The sequence below is a fragment of the Elgaria multicarinata genome, chromosome 8 (assembly GCF_023053635.1).
Source record: "Elgaria multicarinata webbii isolate HBS135686 ecotype San Diego chromosome 8, rElgMul1.1.pri, whole genome shotgun sequence".
NCBI classification, from domain to species: domain Eukaryota; kingdom Metazoa; phylum Chordata; class Lepidosauria; order Squamata; family Anguidae; genus Elgaria; species Elgaria multicarinata.
This window is the reverse complement of record NC_086178.1, coordinates 72,287,515-72,306,863: the sequence shown is the minus strand read 5'-3', so window position 1 is coordinate 72,306,863 and position 19,349 is coordinate 72,287,515. Positions and strand designations below refer to the sequence as shown.

Genomic DNA, 19,349 nt, shown 5'->3' with positions numbered 1-19,349 from the left:
CAGTTCACCTATGATACACCTCTTCTATGTTGGGTTGGATGTGGGACCTGCTTTCCATGGATGGAAATTCTCTGCTCATGGAAGATGCCTCAGCCTGATTTTTGGAGATCTCTCTTCCACCGCACCACAGCATGAACCATTTAGCAGGTGCTCCTGACCCTCTGTGTAGTATTTTCAGGGAGTTGGAGGGGCTGTTGTAGGAAGGAGGGGGCAGTCCATTTCCACACACAAGTGTGGATCCAACACAATGTCTGCAAAACTGGAACTAGTTATCAGTATTGTATTATGAAGATTAAATGGCCCTTACCAGCTGAAGTAGTAGGTCTCACCCGAATAGTAGGTTCTTCAAAAAAATTAAGGCAGAGAAAAAGAGTGAGTGAGTGAATGAGAATAATAGATATATTATGGAAAATACAATTTCACTGCAAATTGAGATGTGCATTGAATGGCTGTAGTTTAATATGTAGCAAAAGCTGTCCATTTTACGACAGAAAGAATTGATATCGGAAGCAGGGTTCCACATATGAAAATGTATCCCTCTAAAATGAACAGTGACATTTTATTATTTATTTATAGCACTTTTATCCCACCCTTTTGCTCCCAAAGCGGGTTACAAAGATAAGAAATAAGACAGTATTGTTGTTCAATTGTTCACTAGTCCATGTAGGAGATCTCTCTGAGGAGGCAGCTGTCTATCAGCATATCAGAGGCACATCTGCACTGATTTGCACATTGGGTTAGCTGAATGGGATGCTCGTCCCTATCTGTTATTGTTATATCAGTTTTTAGGATGACTACACTGTCCATTACTATAGGCCAACAGTTTCCAAAGTGGGCGGTACTGCCCTCTTGGGGGCGGTGGGATTGCATAGGAGGGCATTATATTTATTTATTTATATTTATTTATTACATTTATATACCGCCCCACAGCCGAAGCTCTCTGGGTGGTTTGTTGTTGTTTATTTGTTCAGTCGCTTCCGACTCTTCGTGACTTCATGGACCAGCCTGTCGGCCGTCGCCACCCCTAGCTCCCCCAAGGTTGAGTTCATCACCTCTAGAATATCATCCAACCATCTTGCCCTTGTTCAGCCCCTCTTCCTTTTGCCTTTCACTTTCCCTAGCATCAGCATCTTCTCCAGGGAAAGTGGAAGGCAAAAGGTTTACAACAGTTAAAAATGGTAAACGTTAAAAAGTATACAAAATTTAAAAAAAACATTAAGAGGCAAGGGGCGCTAAGAGGAAAAGGGGCGGCAGGGGGGCACTCAAGGTGGTCTTTTCCGAGAAGTGCCTCTCCAGAAGGTCTTAAAACCCAGGGACATTTTTATGGGAGAAAGTAATTTGGTCCCAAACCATATATGTAGGGGAAGAATCCACACATGTATTAATACAGTTTAAGAAGAGTCCTTTTAACGGTGAATTGAAATGTTTCAAAAGCACCAAAACACTAATGAAGAAACATACCCTGCTTGGTGTGCCCCGCCAAGCTGCGTTCACTCTCTTTTCCTTCCCTCCCACGGCAAGCATGCGGCAGGTGCTTCCCATTTAAAGGGGCCACATGTAGTATGGCCCTTTTTTTATTCTCAGCTCCTCAGCTCAGCTCCCCTGCCTGGCCACCACTGCTCAGTCCGGGCACCCAGACCAGCAGGATCCAGAGGAGCACAGCCCCTTTAAATGGGAAGCACCCACCCCAGGCTTGCCAAGGGAGGGAGGCAAAAAAGAGTGCCAGGGCATGCCTTTGAAGCCAGGATGCTGGGTTGGGGGGCAGGGCGGAGGCTTCGAAGTGGCACACACGGAAGTGACTTCCAGGCGTGCCATTCTGAAACCACCACCCCCAACTCCAGCGTCCTGGCTTTGAAGCCAGGATGCTGGGGTTGGGGGGTGGGGTGGGGTGGAGGCTTCAATATCATTGCAGTTGTCCTGGCATATGTTATATAACTACCTCAAAATGACATGAGTTTTCTACTCAAATATATATATCCTAAACAAGTAATAATCCATGCTCTAATATAAATTATACAACTAGTTTATGCTAACATCGCTCCCTCTGATATTGAACTCAGGTGATGAGTGTTGACAGAAAGGCAGCCAAAACAGAGCCTCTTAAAACCAAGAGGGAGATTTCAGCAAGTTTGGGAGAAGCTGAGTGTTGCAAAAGTATAACGAAATCTAACACTCCACCCAAAAAATCCCAATAGAATGACGACAACAACAACAACAACAACAAGTTTTAAAAACCACCCAATGAGGAATGAACATGTTCAATAGCTATGGAAGACTTAGTGTCAACTCAAAATGGAAAGAAGAAAACTGGGTTTATGGGGAGTGAGTGCTCTGCTTGGGCTCCTTATAGCTAACAGTATTTATGAGACAGGCATGGCTTGATGGCAGGAACCCTGGAGAGAAGCGCTCGAAAACTAGGGCATGCTGCAGCACTTTGTTGCAGGTCTTACTTCTCCCTTCTATTCCTTTGAAGAGACACTGTTCAACAGATGGTTCTATCATTTTGCACTACACACTATTCCAAGTTACGCTGGTTGAGCTTTGACCAACCCAGGCACTTTGCTGGGGGCAGACATAACTTCTTCACAGCAACGTTTTCTGCACACAACCATGACATCACATATGGCCCAAGTGTCTTTAAGATTGCTCTCCAGCTCGCATTGTGGTAGACTTCAAAAGTAACACCATAGCTGCTCTTTCCATTTGCCAGGCTTGGAGTCACAGCTTGAAATTAGAGCGGCAAAAGAAATTGTGATAGTGCTTATTTTGAAGACTTCCTCTCAGCAGAGAAAGTTGTCCAGTACAATTTTCTGTAAAAATGCATTTGTCATTGCATTAACTGCAAAAATAACAGGTTGGAGGTTTTGTGTGGAAACTGTTCAACATGAAACCATCAAAACTATATGCACAATTGTGTATGTATGCACTAGCATGCATCCATCATAGCCTATTATTAGAATTGGATGCAGTGATAAATACCTGTTGCCTCTGATGTTGGATTTCCTGCTAGAGCTGCAGAAAATAAAACAAATGAAATGTCATAGTATCATACATAAACAGCAGGGATACTTAGAGATGAAGATTGTATGACACCATCATCCTGCCTAATTAACAGAAGTTTGTGTGTGTATGTCCCCAAATGTCAGCATCTTCTCAACACCTCCCCATTTCCCCCCACTGCCTTTTCTGTCTTTTCCCTTAATACAGAGAATGTATTAAGGAGAAAAAGACAGAACAGATGTACAATTCCTTCAGATTGCCAGCGCTAGGAACCCTCCGGTTTGGAAACAACCCAAAAGGAAACAGCGAGGTTTTGGCTTGTATCTTCCATTAACTATTTAAAGAGTAATCTTCTCTTAACATTACTTTAGCTGAACACTACTGGGAGCAATCCATTAAAATCTAAAGGATTTTGTTCATTTTTCCCATAATTAATTTGCTTTTCCAGTTTTGACAACAGAAATTTACCAAGAATGCAACAAGCCTGTTAACCAGACTTTGCTTTGACTTTGTGAAAAGCATACTTAACACATATATTATTTTGGTTTTGGCTTGTCAACATTCAAATGTGTGGGGCCAATGAAATTAAAATTTATTGTGGCATTATTTACACGTGCCACAAAAGGAAATAAAATCTTATGTAACCAGAAATAAAGAGAAATTACATTTTTAAATAATAATAATAATAATAATAATAATAATAATAATAATAATAATAATACATGTGCCATACACACAGAGAGTTGTGTCATAAAACTGCTTTAAGATTGTTTAAAACCATTATAAAAGTATCTCAGATATTAGGAAATGTACGAAAAAGTCCAACAGAAAGCAAGAATGCTTCCTACTGCAAAAACAAGAAAAATGAAATGAAGCGTGCATGCTGGGAAAATAAAAAGCAAGTTGAGGAAAAGCAAACAAAAATGAAAACAATGAAAATTGTATTAATAAAATAGTCAATAGCAATTCTTAAATATATCAGAAACCATCCCATTTTGTATAAATGCACAATGCTGATGCCATCTGAAAAATATTGCCAGTGCTTACCAGATGATACAAGATTCTTAGAAGTGGATGGAAGAGTTCCTAATTTTTTAGAAAAGGCAGAGAAACAAAAGTTAAATCCTGTTCTTAAAAACAGAAAAATAATGTACACATTTTCAGAAATATGATGCTTATAGAAAAAAGTTAAAAGTACCTGAGCAGATAACACTGGCATATTCCTTCTGGTAACAATTTATTTTGTGTGTTTTTTTGTAAACCAAGATTTCAACTACTGTTCAGGGTGGATGATGGCAGGAGGTAACATATGAATCAAATGTTCATGGCCACCTCTTCAGAGACAGTAGGCCTCTGGATACCAATGACAAGTAGTGCGCGGGGTTCAAGTTTTTAAATAGTTGTTGTTTTTATGCTTTTCATGGTTTTAATTTCTGTGAACCGCCCAGAGAGCTTCAGCTATTGGGCGATATAAAAATGTAATAAATAAATAAATAAATCTAGACACAGCTGGAGCCATTCATCACTCACAGAATCTTCTCCTGGTACTCCAAAATGTGTGAGCTGATGTGCTTAGTAACATGTTGCTTTGGACTATGGCATATGAGCGTTGTAGTCTAAGTGCAACGTGCTCATCTGCTATACAAAAAAAGTTGCAAGGAAAAGTTTTATCACCACTTACAAGATGAAAGAGGATTCTCTGTAAGGGTTGGAAGAGTTTCTAATCGAAAAAGTCATAAAAGAGGCGGGGAATCATTTCTAACTGTAAGGACAGAATATGTTGCTTCAGACTCTCACCTTTGTGTGTTACATTATAGTATTTCAAAGGGTGTACAGTCTAAGTGCATAATGTTCATCTGCAAAGAAATTATGTTAAGTTCACCACTTACCAGATGAAGCAGGATTCTCTGTAGGAGTTGGAACAGTTTCTAAGTGAAAAAGTGAGAAAGGAAATTTTTTTTCAGAGAATAGTTTGATTTGGTTCTTACTACAGGGACAGAATAACTTCTATATTTGCATGTGGAGGTCCGGATATTATGCAAATTGGTATATTCTGAAAATAGTTGGAAGTACCAGAGCAGATAACACTGGCATCTTCCTTGTGGCTGCAATCATGGACTCCCCATCCACTATGGGCACACTCTTCAAGAGATGATTCATTCCCTCTGCAATGTACTTCATTCAGATGGATGTCACCAGAGCCTCGACCAAATCGGGCATTCATTGGAGCTTCAATGACTTCTCCACAGGCAAGTTTTCGGCACACAACCTGAGCATCATCTTTGTCCCAACCGTCATCACAGACTGTCCCCCAGGTCCCACTGTAATGGACTTCAACTCGCCCCTGGCATCTGTTCTCCCCATTCACCAGCCTTAGGGATGCAGAACTTGCAGATGTTCCTGTGGGTGAATACTCTGCAAAAGGGGATGAAGAATGCAAACACAATATTTCCCTTTTGATCATATATAGATGAAATCACTAAAATATTGTGAAAAAAGACAAAGCTGCATCTGTACTTACCTGTTGTAACACTGCCCTCAATAGGAACTGGAGAAGTTCCTACTTTTAAAAGACATGAGATACAAGAATAAGTATTTCAAATCTTGTCCTCATAGGTTCAGTAGGCTTGTACATATAATGAAGGGGTAAGACAGTAGTGTCTCAGGGTTGTTTGCAACAGCTAAATGACCTATGTATTTTTGATCTCATGCTCCAGCTATTTATATACCTCTGTGTTGCCTTCTGATGTAAAACGCTCATGTTCAGGGCTTGCTTAACGTATTTTGTTCCTCTGGCAAAGGACAATTTCACACTTTCACCCATTCCATTTGGTGAAGCCCATCAGACAGGCAATTGAATTTTACACAGCTGAGTCTTGCTTCAACATTGGAGACAGGATAGCATCCTCCACTGCACTTGATAGCACACTAGCTTGGGGGTGCAGGGCAGGCTGCATGGTGCATAAGCTGTGTCCTCCAACACTGCCCCTCAGCATCTGTTGCTATGCCAGCTGCCATGTTTGTTTATTTATTTATTTATTTATTTATTACATTTTTATACCGCCCAATAGCCGAAGCTCTCTATTTGCTCTCTGTCCTTCACATATGGCAATAGAAAAAGTCCATTCTTGGGTTACACTTTCATTAGAACACACAAGCTAAAAATTGATTCTGATTTGAAGGAAGCGAAGTTTGCAGAAATTATACTTTTCTGGCTTTAGAAATAATGGCCAACTATATGGCCAAAAATAAAACTGCTATTCACAGTGTATAAAGGGAGGAGAGGAATCACAAACCCAGTGCTCATGGCCACCTGTTCAGAGGCAACATGGCCACCTCTTCAGAGCCATTGCCCATTCACATGACCTTCTCCCCCCCGCTCTTCCCCCAAAGATGAGTTCATGTGCTTAATAAATATGTTGCTTCAGACTCTCACCTTTGTGTGTTACATAATAGTATTTCAAAGGGTGTACAGTCTAAATGCATAATGTTCATCCACAAATAATAATAATAATAATAATAATAATAATAATAATAATAATAATAATATATTGTTGCAAGGTATGGCTCCTTCACCACTTACCAGATGAAAGAGGATTCTCTGTAGGGGTTGGAAGTGTTTCTAAGTGGAAAAGTAAGAAAAGAAATTTCATTCAGTTGTTACTGTATGGACAGAATAATTTCTGAAGTTGAATGTGTAGGTCCAGTTATTATGCAAACTGGTATATTCTGAAAATATTTGGAAGTACCAGAGCAGATAACACTGGCATCTTCTTTGTGACGGCAATCATGGACTCCCCATCCGTTATGGGCACACTCTTCAAGAGACGATTCATTCCCTCTGCAATGTACTTCATTCAGATGGATGTCACCAGAGCCTTGACCAAATTGGGCATTCATTGGAGCTTCAATGACTTCTCCACAGGCAAGTTTTCTGCACACAACCTGAGCATCATCTTTGTCCCAACCGTCATCACAGACTGTCCCCCAGGTCCCATTGTAAAGGACTTCAACTCGCCCCTGGCATCTGTTCTCCCCATTCACCAGCCTTAGGGATGCAGAACTTGCTGATGTTCCTGTGGGTGAGTACTCTGCAAAAGTTGATGAAGAATGCAACCAGCTATTTCTCATTTGATCATATGTAATTTAGATCCTAGCAACATTATAAATTCAACAAAGCTACATTTGTACTTACTAGTGGTAAAAGTCCCCTCCGTAGTAGCTGGAGGAGTTCCTAATTTTAAAAGACATGAGATACAACAGTAAGTATTTCAAACCTTGCCTTCATACATGCAATGGGCCTGTACATACAATGATAGCTTAAGACAGTAGTGTCTCGGGGTTGTTTGCAACAGCTAACTGGCCTACACATCTGTTGTCTCACTCTCAGGCTATTCACAGAATACCGTGTTGTCATCTAATGTAAAACTCCCATGTTCAGGGCTGGCCTAACATATATTGCTTCCTCCTCAGGCAAAGTGCTAATAGCTGTGTCCAACTCTTCCATGTAGTAAAGCCAACCAGACTGGCACTTGTTTCTTACACAGTGGAATCTTCCTTCAACACAGGAAACAGGACAGCATCTCCTATTGCACCTGATGAGAGCAGACAAGCATAGGGGCTGCATGGCACATACATCTCCGTTTTCCAATACTGCCTCTCAGCAGCTGCTGCCTGAGCCAGCCACCATACTCTGCCTAGCGCTAGAGCCAGCCCTGCTCATTTTCTCCCTCCACCCATTGCATATGGCAACTGAAAACATCCAGTCCTGGTTGTGGTTTTATCTGAAACCACAAGCTAAATTGGTTCCTGGTTTGAGAGCAAGCAATATTTGCAGAAATTATACTATTTTGGGTTTAGACATAATGGCCAAATGTATTTCTCTCCCCCCCCCCCTGTTTCATAAACCAAGATTACAACTACTGTTCAGGGTGGATGAATGGAGCAGGTAACATACAAATCAAAGGCTCATGGCCACATCTTTAGAGCCAGGAAGCCTCTGGATGCTAATGACTAGTAGTGCATTCAATCCAAAGAGCCACAGGTGGAGTCATTGCCCATTCCCAAATCTTCTCCTGGTACTCTAAAACATGTGACCTGATGTGCTTAGTAACATGTTGCTGGACTATAGCATATGAGTTTTGTATTATATCAGTTCAAAGAGTGTGCAGTCTAAGTGCAGCATGCTCATCTGCTGTACAAAATAGTTGCAAGGAAATGTTTTAGCATCACTTACCAAATGAAAGAGGATTTTCTGTAGGGGTTGGAAGTGTTTCTAAATGGAAAAGTAAGAAAAGAGAACAGTTTGATTTGGTTCTTACTACAGGGACAGAATATCTTCTATATTTGCTTGTGCTAGTTTTGATGTTTTGCAAATTGGTATATTCTGAAAATAGTTGGAAGTACCAGAGCAGATAACACTGGCATCCTCCTTGTGTCGGCAGTCATGGACTCCCCATCCGTTATGGGCACACTCTTCAAGAGACGATTCATTCCCTCTGCAATGCACTTCATTCAGATGGATGTCACCAGAGCCTTGACCAAATTGGGCATTCATTGGAGCTTCAATGACTTCTCCACAGGCAAGTTTTCTGCACACAACCTGAGCATCATCTTTGTCCCAACCGTCATCACAGACTGTGCCCCAGGTCCCATTGTAAAGGACTTCAACTCGCCCCTGGCATCTGTTCTCCCCATTCACCAGCCTTAGGGATGCAGAACTTGCTGATGTTCCTGTGGGTGAATACTCTGCAAAAGTTGAAGAATGCAAACACAGAATTTTGCTTTTGACCATGAATAATTGAGATCCTTGAAAAAATATTGTTAAAAAAGAAGGCAAAGCTACTTCTGTACTTATCTGTTGTACCTCTCCCCTCAGTAGAAGCTGGAGTAGATCCCAATTTTAAAAGATACAACACAAAATATTTCAAACCTTGACTTCATAGTCTCAGGGGGCTTGGAAATACAATGAAGACTTAAACCATCAGTTTGCAATAGCTATCTGGCCTACACATCTTTCATCTCACTCTTGGGATATTGATAGGCTACTGTTTCTTTTATATACAAAATATCCACATTCAGGGCAGGCCTAACATATTTTTCTGTCTCCTCAGGCAATGGACAAGTTGGCACTTCCACTCATTCCATGGATCAAAGCTGGCCAGACTGGCAGTTGCGATGCCAGAGGAATCCGTCCATCCTGGCAGAGAGTGATGGAGTTTGCTGAGCTTTCATCAGCTTGTTCCTCGAGATGTCTGCTCATTTCCCAATGAGCTGACCCAAATTGGGCCCGTTTGTGGATTCTCCAGTTTTTGGTTTTTTTTTAATTAATTTGCATGAATAGAAATTGACACAAATTGTACCTGCAATTCGCACAAATTTCTATTTACACAATGATTTTTTTAAAAAACAGAAGAACTTCTTGGATTTCAGGAAAAGGTTGCGGCTTGGCTCGTAAATGCAAGTGAAGCTTGAGGCACCATGGAAATACAATGAGCTCAAAAAGGGCCTGATTTCTTGTCAACTGTCATCAATAAATGGCGGTTGGATTTTATACAGTGGGATTTCTTTCAGTGTTGGGGACAGGACAGCATCCTTCACTGCAACTGAGCATAGAAGGCTAGCATAGGGGATACAGTGCTGGCTGCATGGTGCACACAGCTCTGTATTCCAACAGTACCTCTCAGTATCTGCTACCTGAGCCAGCTGTCATTCTCTGCCTAACACTACAGCCAGCCCTGCTCATTTTCTCTCCCCAAATGTTGCATTTGGCAGTTGAAAACTTCCATTCTCGGGTTGCAGGTTCATCTGAACCCACAAGCCAACATTTGTTCCTGGTTTGAGGGCAAGCAATGTTTGCAGAAATGATCGTTTGCTGGGTTTAGATAGAATGGCCAACTATGATTTGTTGTAAATTAAGACTACAACTGCTATTTGTGATGGATGAAGAGAGGAGGGAACACACAACTCCAACACTCATGGATACTTCTTCAGAGCAAGTAGGCCTCTGGATACCAGTGACTAGTGGGGCATGGGACTCAAAGAACCACATGTGGTTCTTTCTTGGATGAGAAGGCTATCAATGGGTACTGGTCCTGATGGCTATGTGTTACCTCCAGTATCAGAGGCAGTAATCCTATGAACAACAGTTGCTTGGAAGCATGAGTGGGAGAGTACTGTTGCACTTGTGACCTGCTTGTCCGTTTCCAGACAACAGCTGGTTGGCTACTGTGAAAAGAATGCTGGGCTAGATGGATCCTTGGTGTGATCCAGCATGGCTTTTCTTATGTTCTTATGTTCTCAGGTGGAGCCATTGCCATCTCACAGATTCCTCTTCCAGTGTTACAAAACCTGTGAGTTGATGTGCTTAGTAAACATGTTGCTTCTGACTTTGGCCTTTGTGTTTTATATTATATTAGTTCAAAGGGTGTGCCATCTAAGTGCATAATGCTCAACTGCTGTACAAAAGAAGTTTCAAAAGAAAGTTTCATTGCTACTTACCAGATGAAAAAGAATTCTCACAAACCTCAGCGCTCATGTTTCTGAGGCAATATGACCACCTCTTCAGAGCCATTGCCCATTCACATGACCTTCTCCCCCCCACTCCTCCCCCAAAGATGAGTTCATGTGCTTAATAAATATGTTACTTCAGACTCTCACCTTTGTGTGTTACATTATAGTATTTCAAGGGGTGTAAATGCATAATGTTCATCCACTAATAATAATAATAATAATAATAATAATAATAATAATAATATATTGTTGCAAGGTATGGCTCCTTCACCACTTACCAGATGAAAGAGGATTCTCTGTAGGGGTTGGAAGTGTTTCTAAGTGGAAAAGTAAGAAAAGAAATTTCATTCAGTTGTTACTGTATGGACAGAATAATTTCTGAAGTTGAATGTGTAGGTCCAGTTATTATGCAAACTGGTATATTCTGAAAATATTTGGAAGTACCAGAGCAGATAACACTGGCATCTTCTTTGTGGCGGCAATCATGGACTCCCCATCCGTTATGGGCACACTCTTCAAGAGACGATTCATTCCCTCTGCAATGTACTTCATTCAGATGGATGTCACCAGAGCCTTGACCAAATTGGGCATTCATTGGAGCTTCAATGACTTCTCCACAGGCAAGTTTTCTGCACACAACCTGAGCATCATCTTTGTCCCAACCATCATCACAGACTGTCCCCCATTTTCCATTGTAAAGGACTTCAACTCGCCCCTGGCATCTGTTCTCCCCATTCACCAGCCTTAGGGATGCAGAACTTGCTGATGTTTCTGTGGGTGAGTACTCTGCAAAAGTTGATGAAGAATGCAACCAGCTATTTCTCATTTGATCATATGTAATTTAGATCCTAGCAACATTATAAATTCAACAAAGCTACATTTGTACTTACTAGTTGTAAAAGTCCCCTCCGTAGTAGCTGGAGGAGTTCCTAATTTTAAAAGACATGAGATACAACAGTAAGTATTTCAAACCTTGCCTTCATACATGCAACGGGCCTGTACATTCAATGATAGCTTAAGACAGTAGTGTCTCGGGGTTGTTTGCAACAGCTAACTGGCCTACACATCTGTTGTCTCACTCTCAGGCTATTCACAGAATAACGTGTTGTCATCTAATGTAAAACTCCCATGTTCAGGGCTGGCCTAACATATATTGCTTCCTCCTCAGGCAAAGTGCTAATAGCTGTGTCCAGCCCTTCCCATACTCCTTCTCCACTCTCTGAATATTTATACACCACTGTGCTGCCATCTGCTGTAAAAAAACCTTTGTTCCAAGTTGGTTTAATATATTTTGCTGCCTCCTCAGGCAAAGGCTGAGTTGGTGATTCCACTCTTTCCATGTATAAAATTCAACCAGAATAGCAGTTGAGTCTTGCACAGTGGACTCTTCCTTCAACACTGGAGACAGGACAGAGATCAGATCAACACCAAGCAGGATATGAACACTTTGAAAATGGTATATTGAGTGTGTCATGGGCCCCAATAATTGTCACTACTGTTATAAACTGTTTTAAAGTTGTAGTGTAGATCCAGCCAGGGTCATCCACTGAACCTGAGGATCGCAGGCTAGCCTAGGATGTCCTGGGTAGACTACATGGCATCCACAGCTATGTCCTCCAACATTACCTCTCAGCATCTGCTACCAGAGGCAGCAGCCCTACTCTGCAGAATACTAGAACTAGGCCTGCTCATGTTCTTTCTCCACCCCTCATATATGGCAATTCAAAAATTCCATTCTCGGTTTGCAGTTCTAGCTGAACCCACAAGCTGAAATTTGTTTCTGGTTTAAGGCCAAGTGATATTGGCAGAAAGTATTGTTTGCTGGCTTTAGACACAATGGGAAACTATGGTATGTTGTAATTCAAGATTACAACTGCTATGGTGTATGAGGGGAGGAAGGAAATCACAAATCCAGTGCCCATGGCAACTTCTTCAGAGCCAGTAAGCTTCTGGAACACAACATCTAGCAGTCCATTATAAGCAGCTATGGTTTGTTGTAATCCAAGATGACAACTGCTGTCCATGGTGTATGATGAGAAGACGGTAATCAGAAATCTTCAGAGCCAGTAGGCCTCTGGATACCAATGATTAGTAGTGCATGGGATCCAAAAAACCACATGTGGAGCCATTGCCCATTCACAGCATCTTCTCCTGGTGCTCTTAAACTTTTAAGCTCATGTGCTTAGAAAATATGCTGCTTCAAACTCCGGACTTGCAATGCACTTGGTTTCGACTAAGGTAATGTAAAACTTACATTACCTTAGTTGAAACCATGTGCATTGCATTAGTTGAAACCATGTGCATTTTAAATGCATCATGCTAATCTCCTGTACAAAAAAAGTTGCAAAGGGTAGCTCCATCATCACTTACCAGCTGAGGAAGGATACTCCACAGGAGTTGGAAGAGTTTCTTAGTGGGAAAAATAAGAAAAAAGAAAGTTTTTTTTCCCCAGTTCTTAATATACGGACAAAAAAGCTTCTATGTTTGAATGCATGAACTCAAATTTTTATACAAACTGGTGTATTTCGAAAATAGTTAGAAGTACCTGAGCAGATAACACTGGCATCCTCCTTGTGTCGGCAATCATGGACTCCCCATCCATTATGGGCACACTCTTCAAGAGATGATTCATTGCCTCTGCATTGTACATCACTTAGATGGATGTCACCAGAGCCTTGACCAAATTGGGCACGTATTGGAGCTTCAATGACTTCTCCACAGGCAAGTTGCCTGCATACAACCAGAGCATCATCTTTGTCCCAACCATCATCACAGACAGTCCCCCAAGACCCATCGTAATGGACTTCAACTCGCCCCTGGCATCTGTTCTCCCCATTCACCAGTCTCAAGGATAAAGAACTTGCTGATGTTTCTGTTGGTGAGTACTCTGCAAAAGGAGATGAAGAATGTAACCAGTATATTTTTCATTTGATCATATATATCTCAGATCATTATAAAAATAGACAATAATGCATCTGTACTTACTAGTTGTAAAACTCTCCTCTGTAGTAGCTGGAGGAGCTCCTAATTTTAAAGGACATGAGATACAACAGTAAGTATTTCAAACCATGTCTTTATACATTCAAAGGGCTTGTACATTCAATGAAGGATCAAGACAGTAGAAACTCAGGTTTATTTGGCACAGCTAAATGACCTACATATCTTTGGTCTCACCCTCTAACTATTAATACACTTCTGTGTTGCCTTCTGATGTGAAACGCTCATGTTCATTGTTTCCTCCTCAGGCAACGGACAAGATGGCACTTCCACCAGTCCATTTGGTTAAGCCCATCAGACAGGTAGTTGAATCTTACACTGTTGAATCTTGCTTCAACACTGGAGACAATAGAGCATCCTCCATTGCACCTGATAGTACTCTAGCTTGGGGGTGCAGGGCGGACTGCAAGACACAAAGAGTTCTGAACCCCAACACTGCGCCTCAGCATCTGTTGAATGTGCCAGCTGCCACGTTCGCTCACTTCCCCTCACATATGAAAACAGAAAACTTCCATTCTAAGCTTGCAGTTTCACCAGAACACACAAGCTGAAATTTGTTCCTGAATTGAGGTAAGTGATGTTTGCAGAAGTTATAGTTTCCTGGCTTTAGAAATAGTGGTCGGTTAGGGTTTCTTGCAATCCAAGACTAAAATTGCTATTCACAGTGTCAGAAGGGAGAAGAGGAATCACAAACCCAGTGTTCATGGCCACCTCTTCAGAGGTAGTAGGCCTCTAGATACCAACATGTGGAGTCCAAATAGCTGTAGGTGGAGCCAATGCCCATTCACATGAACTTCTCCAAAAGGTCTGAGCTCATGAGCTTAGTAAATATGTTGCTTCAGACCCTCACCTTTGTCTTACATTATGTTATTTCAAAGGCTATACAGTCTAAGTGCATAATGCTCATCTGCAAAAAATGTTGCAAGGTATGGCTCCTTCATCACTTACCAGATGAAGCAGGATTCTCTGTAGGGGTAGGAAGAGTTTCTAAGAGAAAAGAAGAAGTTTCATTTACTTGTTACTATACAGACAGAATAACTTCTGAAGTTGAATGTGTAGGTCCAGTTATGTTGCAAACTGGTGTATTTGGAATATACTTGCAAGTACCTGAGCAGATAACACTGGCATCTTCTTTGTGGTGGCAATCATGGACTCCCCATCCGCTATGGGCACACTCTTCAAGCGATGATTCATTCCCTCTGCAATGCACTTCATTCAGATGGATGTCACCAGAGCCTTGACCAAATTGGGCACGTATTGGAGCTTCAATGACTTCTCCACAGGCAAGTTGCCTGCATACAACCTGAGCATCATCTTTGTCCCAACCATCATCACAGACAGTCCCCCAAGACCCATCGTAATGGACTTCAACTCGCCCCTGGCATCTGTTCTCCCCATTCACCAGTCTCAAGGATAAAGAACTTGCTGATGTTTCTGTTGGTGAGTACTCTGCAAAAGGAGATGAAGAATGTAACCAGCATATTTCTCATTTAATCATATATAATTGAGATCCGAGTAGGAATAGCAGAGGGGGGGAGGAGGCAAATATGCATCTGTACTTACTAGTTGTAACACTCCCTTCAGTAGGAGCTGGAGGAGAGATACAAGAAAGAACAGTAAATATTTCAGACCTTGTCTTCATAGATGCAATGGGCCTGTATATATAATGATGGCTTAAGACAGTAATGTTTCAGGGTTGTTTGCAACAGCTAATTGGCCTACACATCTTTCATCTCCCTCTCAGGCTATTTACAGAACACTCTGTTGCTGTCTGACATACAATGTCCATGTTCAGGGATGACCTAACATATGTTGCTGCCTCCTCAGGCAAAGCATGAATTGGCATTTCCACCTATTCCACGTCATAAAGCCGGCCAGACTGGCACTTCAGTCTAGCAAAGTGGAATCTTCCTTCAACACTGGAGGCAGGACAGCATCTTCTATTGCACCTAAGGATAACAGGCTAGCCTAGGACATGTAAGGCAGGCTGCATAGCACACACAGCCCTGTTCCCCCAACCCTGCCTCTCAGCATCTAATGCCTGAGCCAGCTGCCATGGTCAGCTTCATGCTACAGCCAGCCCTTCCCATGTTCCTTCTCCACCCCTTGCATTTGGCATTTGAAAACTTCCATTCCTGGATTGCGGTTTCATCTGAAGCCAAAATTTGCTCCTTGTTTGATAGCAAAGGTTTTGACCCAAGAGTTGGCGAGGGGACATTTTCAGTGTTCAATAGGGATTTTCTCTCTATATCCAGGCCATCGTGCCTGCTGGAGTGCTAATTTTGAGTGTTTAGATGTGATGTTGGGAACTTGGGACAGATTAAGGATTTTTATGGTGTACCGCGCAACATGCTACCCAGCAGCTCCTTGCCTAAGCTGATAGAGGTAGTCTCCAACCTGTTACTGAGGACTCTCAGGATGATTGTCCTGGGGAAACTTCATGCTGAGGCTGTGGTACCAACTCAGTACTTCACAGATACCATAACAACTATGGGGCTATGTCAACATGTCATTGGCCCAGCACATGCTGCATGCCCCACTCTGGATTTGCTTTTCTCAGTTGGGCAGGGAGATAGTGATCTGAATGTTTAGACTTTCAGCATCTTTTTCCCTCTGCAAGTGTGTGGGGGGCTATTAGAATGGTCTACCCCACCCCACCCCAGAGACTCATGAAGCCTAGAGACTTCCAAAGAGCTCTGGGGGATTTTCCAGTTGGAATGACAGGTGCTCTTGTCAAAACCCTGGTCACTTTATGGGATATGGAATTGTCTCCCTTTCCCCCTTAGCAGAGCCAAATTATCTCCTTGGTATACCTTGGAGCAGAGGGCAATAAAGCTGGCTGTTGGCTGGAACACAAGTGAAGAGATCCATGCTAAATCCAACCAAACACTGTTTAGAGCTTGTGATCAAGCCTACCATGCGATTGGCAAAGAAGATCTTTCCCAGCTCAATAGCATCTTCAACTATCATCCAACATAGTTATTTCAGGTGGAGAATGGGTTATTACAATCTGACCCTGAGAGGGAATTGGTCACACCCTCAACAGTTCACTGTGAGAAATGTGCATAACATTTTGAAGATAAAATTGTTCATATTTGGCATGACCAGGTCTCCCTTATTAGTGTGGTCCCTTTAACAGAGGTGTCCAGAGCACCATCTGGTCCAGCTGTATTAAATGATTTCCAGTAGTTAAGACATGAGGATGCAGACATGGTGCTTGGATGAGTTTGACTTACCACTTGTATACTCAATTCCTGCCCATCCTGGCTTGTTACATCTAATAAGGAGGGGATAGCCGGTTAGTTCTGGGAGATTGCACATTCCTCCTTGAGAGAGGGAGCAGTACCAGCTTCCTTAAAAGAGCTGACAAAGAAACCTAACCTAGACCTGGAAGTGGAGAACAACTATAGGCCAGTTGCTAACATTCCTCTCTTGGGCAAGGTGCTTGGATATGCTGATCAACTCTAGTCGTTTTTGGATGAAGTTTATTTTCATCTTTACGCTCAATTTGGGACAGAAACTGCTTTGGTTGCCCCATGGGATGACCTTTGCCAAGATAGACAGGGGGAGTGCAACCCTGTTGGTTCTACTGGACCTCTCAGTGGCTTTCAATATCACTCAGCAGCTTTCATTGACCATGTTATCCTTCTGGAGTGGCTGTCTGGGTTGGGAGTTGAGGTCAATGTTTTACAGTAGTTCCGTTCCTACTTGGCTGGTGGTTTCCAGAAAGTGATTCTGTGGGATTATTGCTCTGTTCCATAGCAATTATGTCATGTTTTTTCCCCACAGGGCTCTATTTTATTCCCCATGCTATTAAACATCTACATGAAGTCTCTGGGGGAGTTTATCCAGGGATGTGAACAGAGGTGTCATCAGTATGCAGATGACACCCAGCTCTACCTCTCCTTTTCATCAAACCCAGGTGAGGCAGTGGATGTCCTAAATCGGTGCCTGAGAAGGGTAATGGACTGGAAGAGGGCCAACAAACTGAAGATCAATCCAGACAAGGTGGAGGTATTGTTAGCAGGTAGCTCATCTGCCCAGCTGAGCAGTGTTCAACCTGCCATTGAGGGGGTTGCACTCCACCCTGAAAGATCAGGCATGCAGCCTTGAGGTTCTCCTGCATTCCTCATTGTTACTTGAGGCTTAGGTGGCCTTGCTGGTTAGGAGTTCCTATTATAAGCTTAGGTTGATATAACAGCTGCAACCATGTCTGGACAGAGATAGGGTGGTGACAGTTATCCATGTTTGGTAATGTCCCAGATTGAATAACTGCCTTTTAAATTGGCTTTACAGTTTTTTAAATGAGTGTAATCAGCCCACAAAATAGCAGATATCAGACAAATTAGAAAAGTGCTAAATAAATAAATAGTTTGTTGGGTTTGTTGTAATCCAAGACTAAAAGTGCTATTCATGGTGGATGAGGAGGTTACACACAATTCCAATGCTCATGGCCACCCCTTCAGAGCCAGTAGTCAGCTGGATACCAATGACTAGTAGTGCATGAGATAAAAAGAGCCTCGGCTGGAGCCATTGTACACTCACAGAATCTTCTCCTGGTGCTCCAAAATGTGTGAGCAGATATACTTAGTGAACATTTTGCTTCAGTCTCTGGCCTTTGTGTTTTATATTATATTAGTTCAAAGGGTGTGCAGTCTAAGTGCATAACACTCATTTGCTATAGAAAAAAAGGTGCAAGTGATAGGTCCATCAACACTTACCCGATGAGAGAGGATTTCCTGTAGGTGTTGGAAGAGTTTCTAATTGAAAAAAGTCAGAACAAATAAATTTTAATTTGGTTTTTACTTTACGGACAGAATAACTCTTACATTTAAGACTGCAGGTCTAACTATAATCCAAGTTGGTATAATCTGAAAATAATTGAACCTACCTGAGCAGATAACACCAGCATCCTCCTTGTGTCGGCAGTCATGGACTCCCCATCCACTATGGGCACACTCTTCAAGAGATGATTCATTCCCTCTGCAATGTACTTCATTCAGATGGATGTCACCAGAGCCTTGACCAAATTGGGCACGTATTGGAGCTTCAATGACTTCTCCACAGGCAAGTTGCCTGCACACAACCTGAGCATCATCTTTGTCCCAACCATCATCACACACTGTCCCCCATTTCCCATTGTAATAGACTTCAACTCGCCCTTGGCATCTGTTCTCCCCATTCACCACTCTTAAGGGCAAAGAACTTGCAGATGTTTCTGTTGGTGAATGCTCTGCAAAAGGAGATGAAGAACGTAACCAGCATATTTCACACTTGATCATATATAATTGAAATCCTTGTAAAAATATTGTAAAAAAAGAAAAGGACAAAAGACAAAGCTTAGTCTGTACTTACTAGTTGTAAAAGTCCCCTCTGTAGTAGCTGGAGGAGTTCCTAATTTTAAAAGACATGAGATACACAACATTAAGTATTTCAAACCTTGTCTTCATAGATGCAATGGGGCTCTACATACGCTAGCTTAAGGCAGTAGTGTTTCAGGGTTGTTTGCAACAGCTACCTGGCCTACACATCTGTTGTCTCACTCTCAGGCTATTCACAGAACACTCTGTTGCTGTTTGATGTATTTATTTATTTATTAAATTTATGTATTGCCCCATAGCCGAAGCTCTCTGGGTGGTTTACAAAAGTTTAAAACAGTGAATATTAAAAAAAGTATACAAAATAGCAGTTATTAGGCAAATTAGAAAAGTGCTAAATAAATAAATAGTTTGTTGGGTTTGTTGTAATCCATGACTAAAAGTGCTATTCATGGTGGATGAGGAGGTTACACACAATTCCAGTGCTCATGGCCACCCCTTCAGAGCCAGTAGTTAGCTGGA

General features: G+C 42.0%; 1 protein-coding gene across 1 annotated transcript in view; it reads right to left on the bottom strand.

Moving 5' to 3' along the window:
- LOC134403154 (deleted in malignant brain tumors 1 protein-like) overlaps positions 1–19,349 on the bottom strand; it is a 36,045-nt gene that overhangs the window by 11,120 nt on the left and 5,576 nt on the right. The window contains exons 6-14 of the mRNA XM_063133263.1: positions 18,397–18,727; positions 16,792–16,835; positions 14,617–14,949; positions 14,458–14,523; positions 13,040–13,384; positions 10,957–11,262; positions 8,407–8,748; positions 6,750–7,091; positions 5,074–5,400 (exon numbers count right to left, since the gene is read on the bottom strand). Of these exons, the coding sequence (XP_062989333.1) occupies positions 5,074–5,400; positions 6,750–7,091; positions 8,407–8,748; positions 10,957–11,262; positions 13,040–13,384; positions 14,458–14,523; positions 14,617–14,949; positions 16,792–16,835; positions 18,397–18,727 (2,436 nt within the window). The remainder of the gene's footprint in view (positions 1–5,073; positions 5,401–6,749; positions 7,092–8,406; positions 8,749–10,956; positions 11,263–13,039; positions 13,385–14,457; positions 14,524–14,616; positions 14,950–16,791; positions 16,836–18,396; positions 18,728–19,349) is intronic.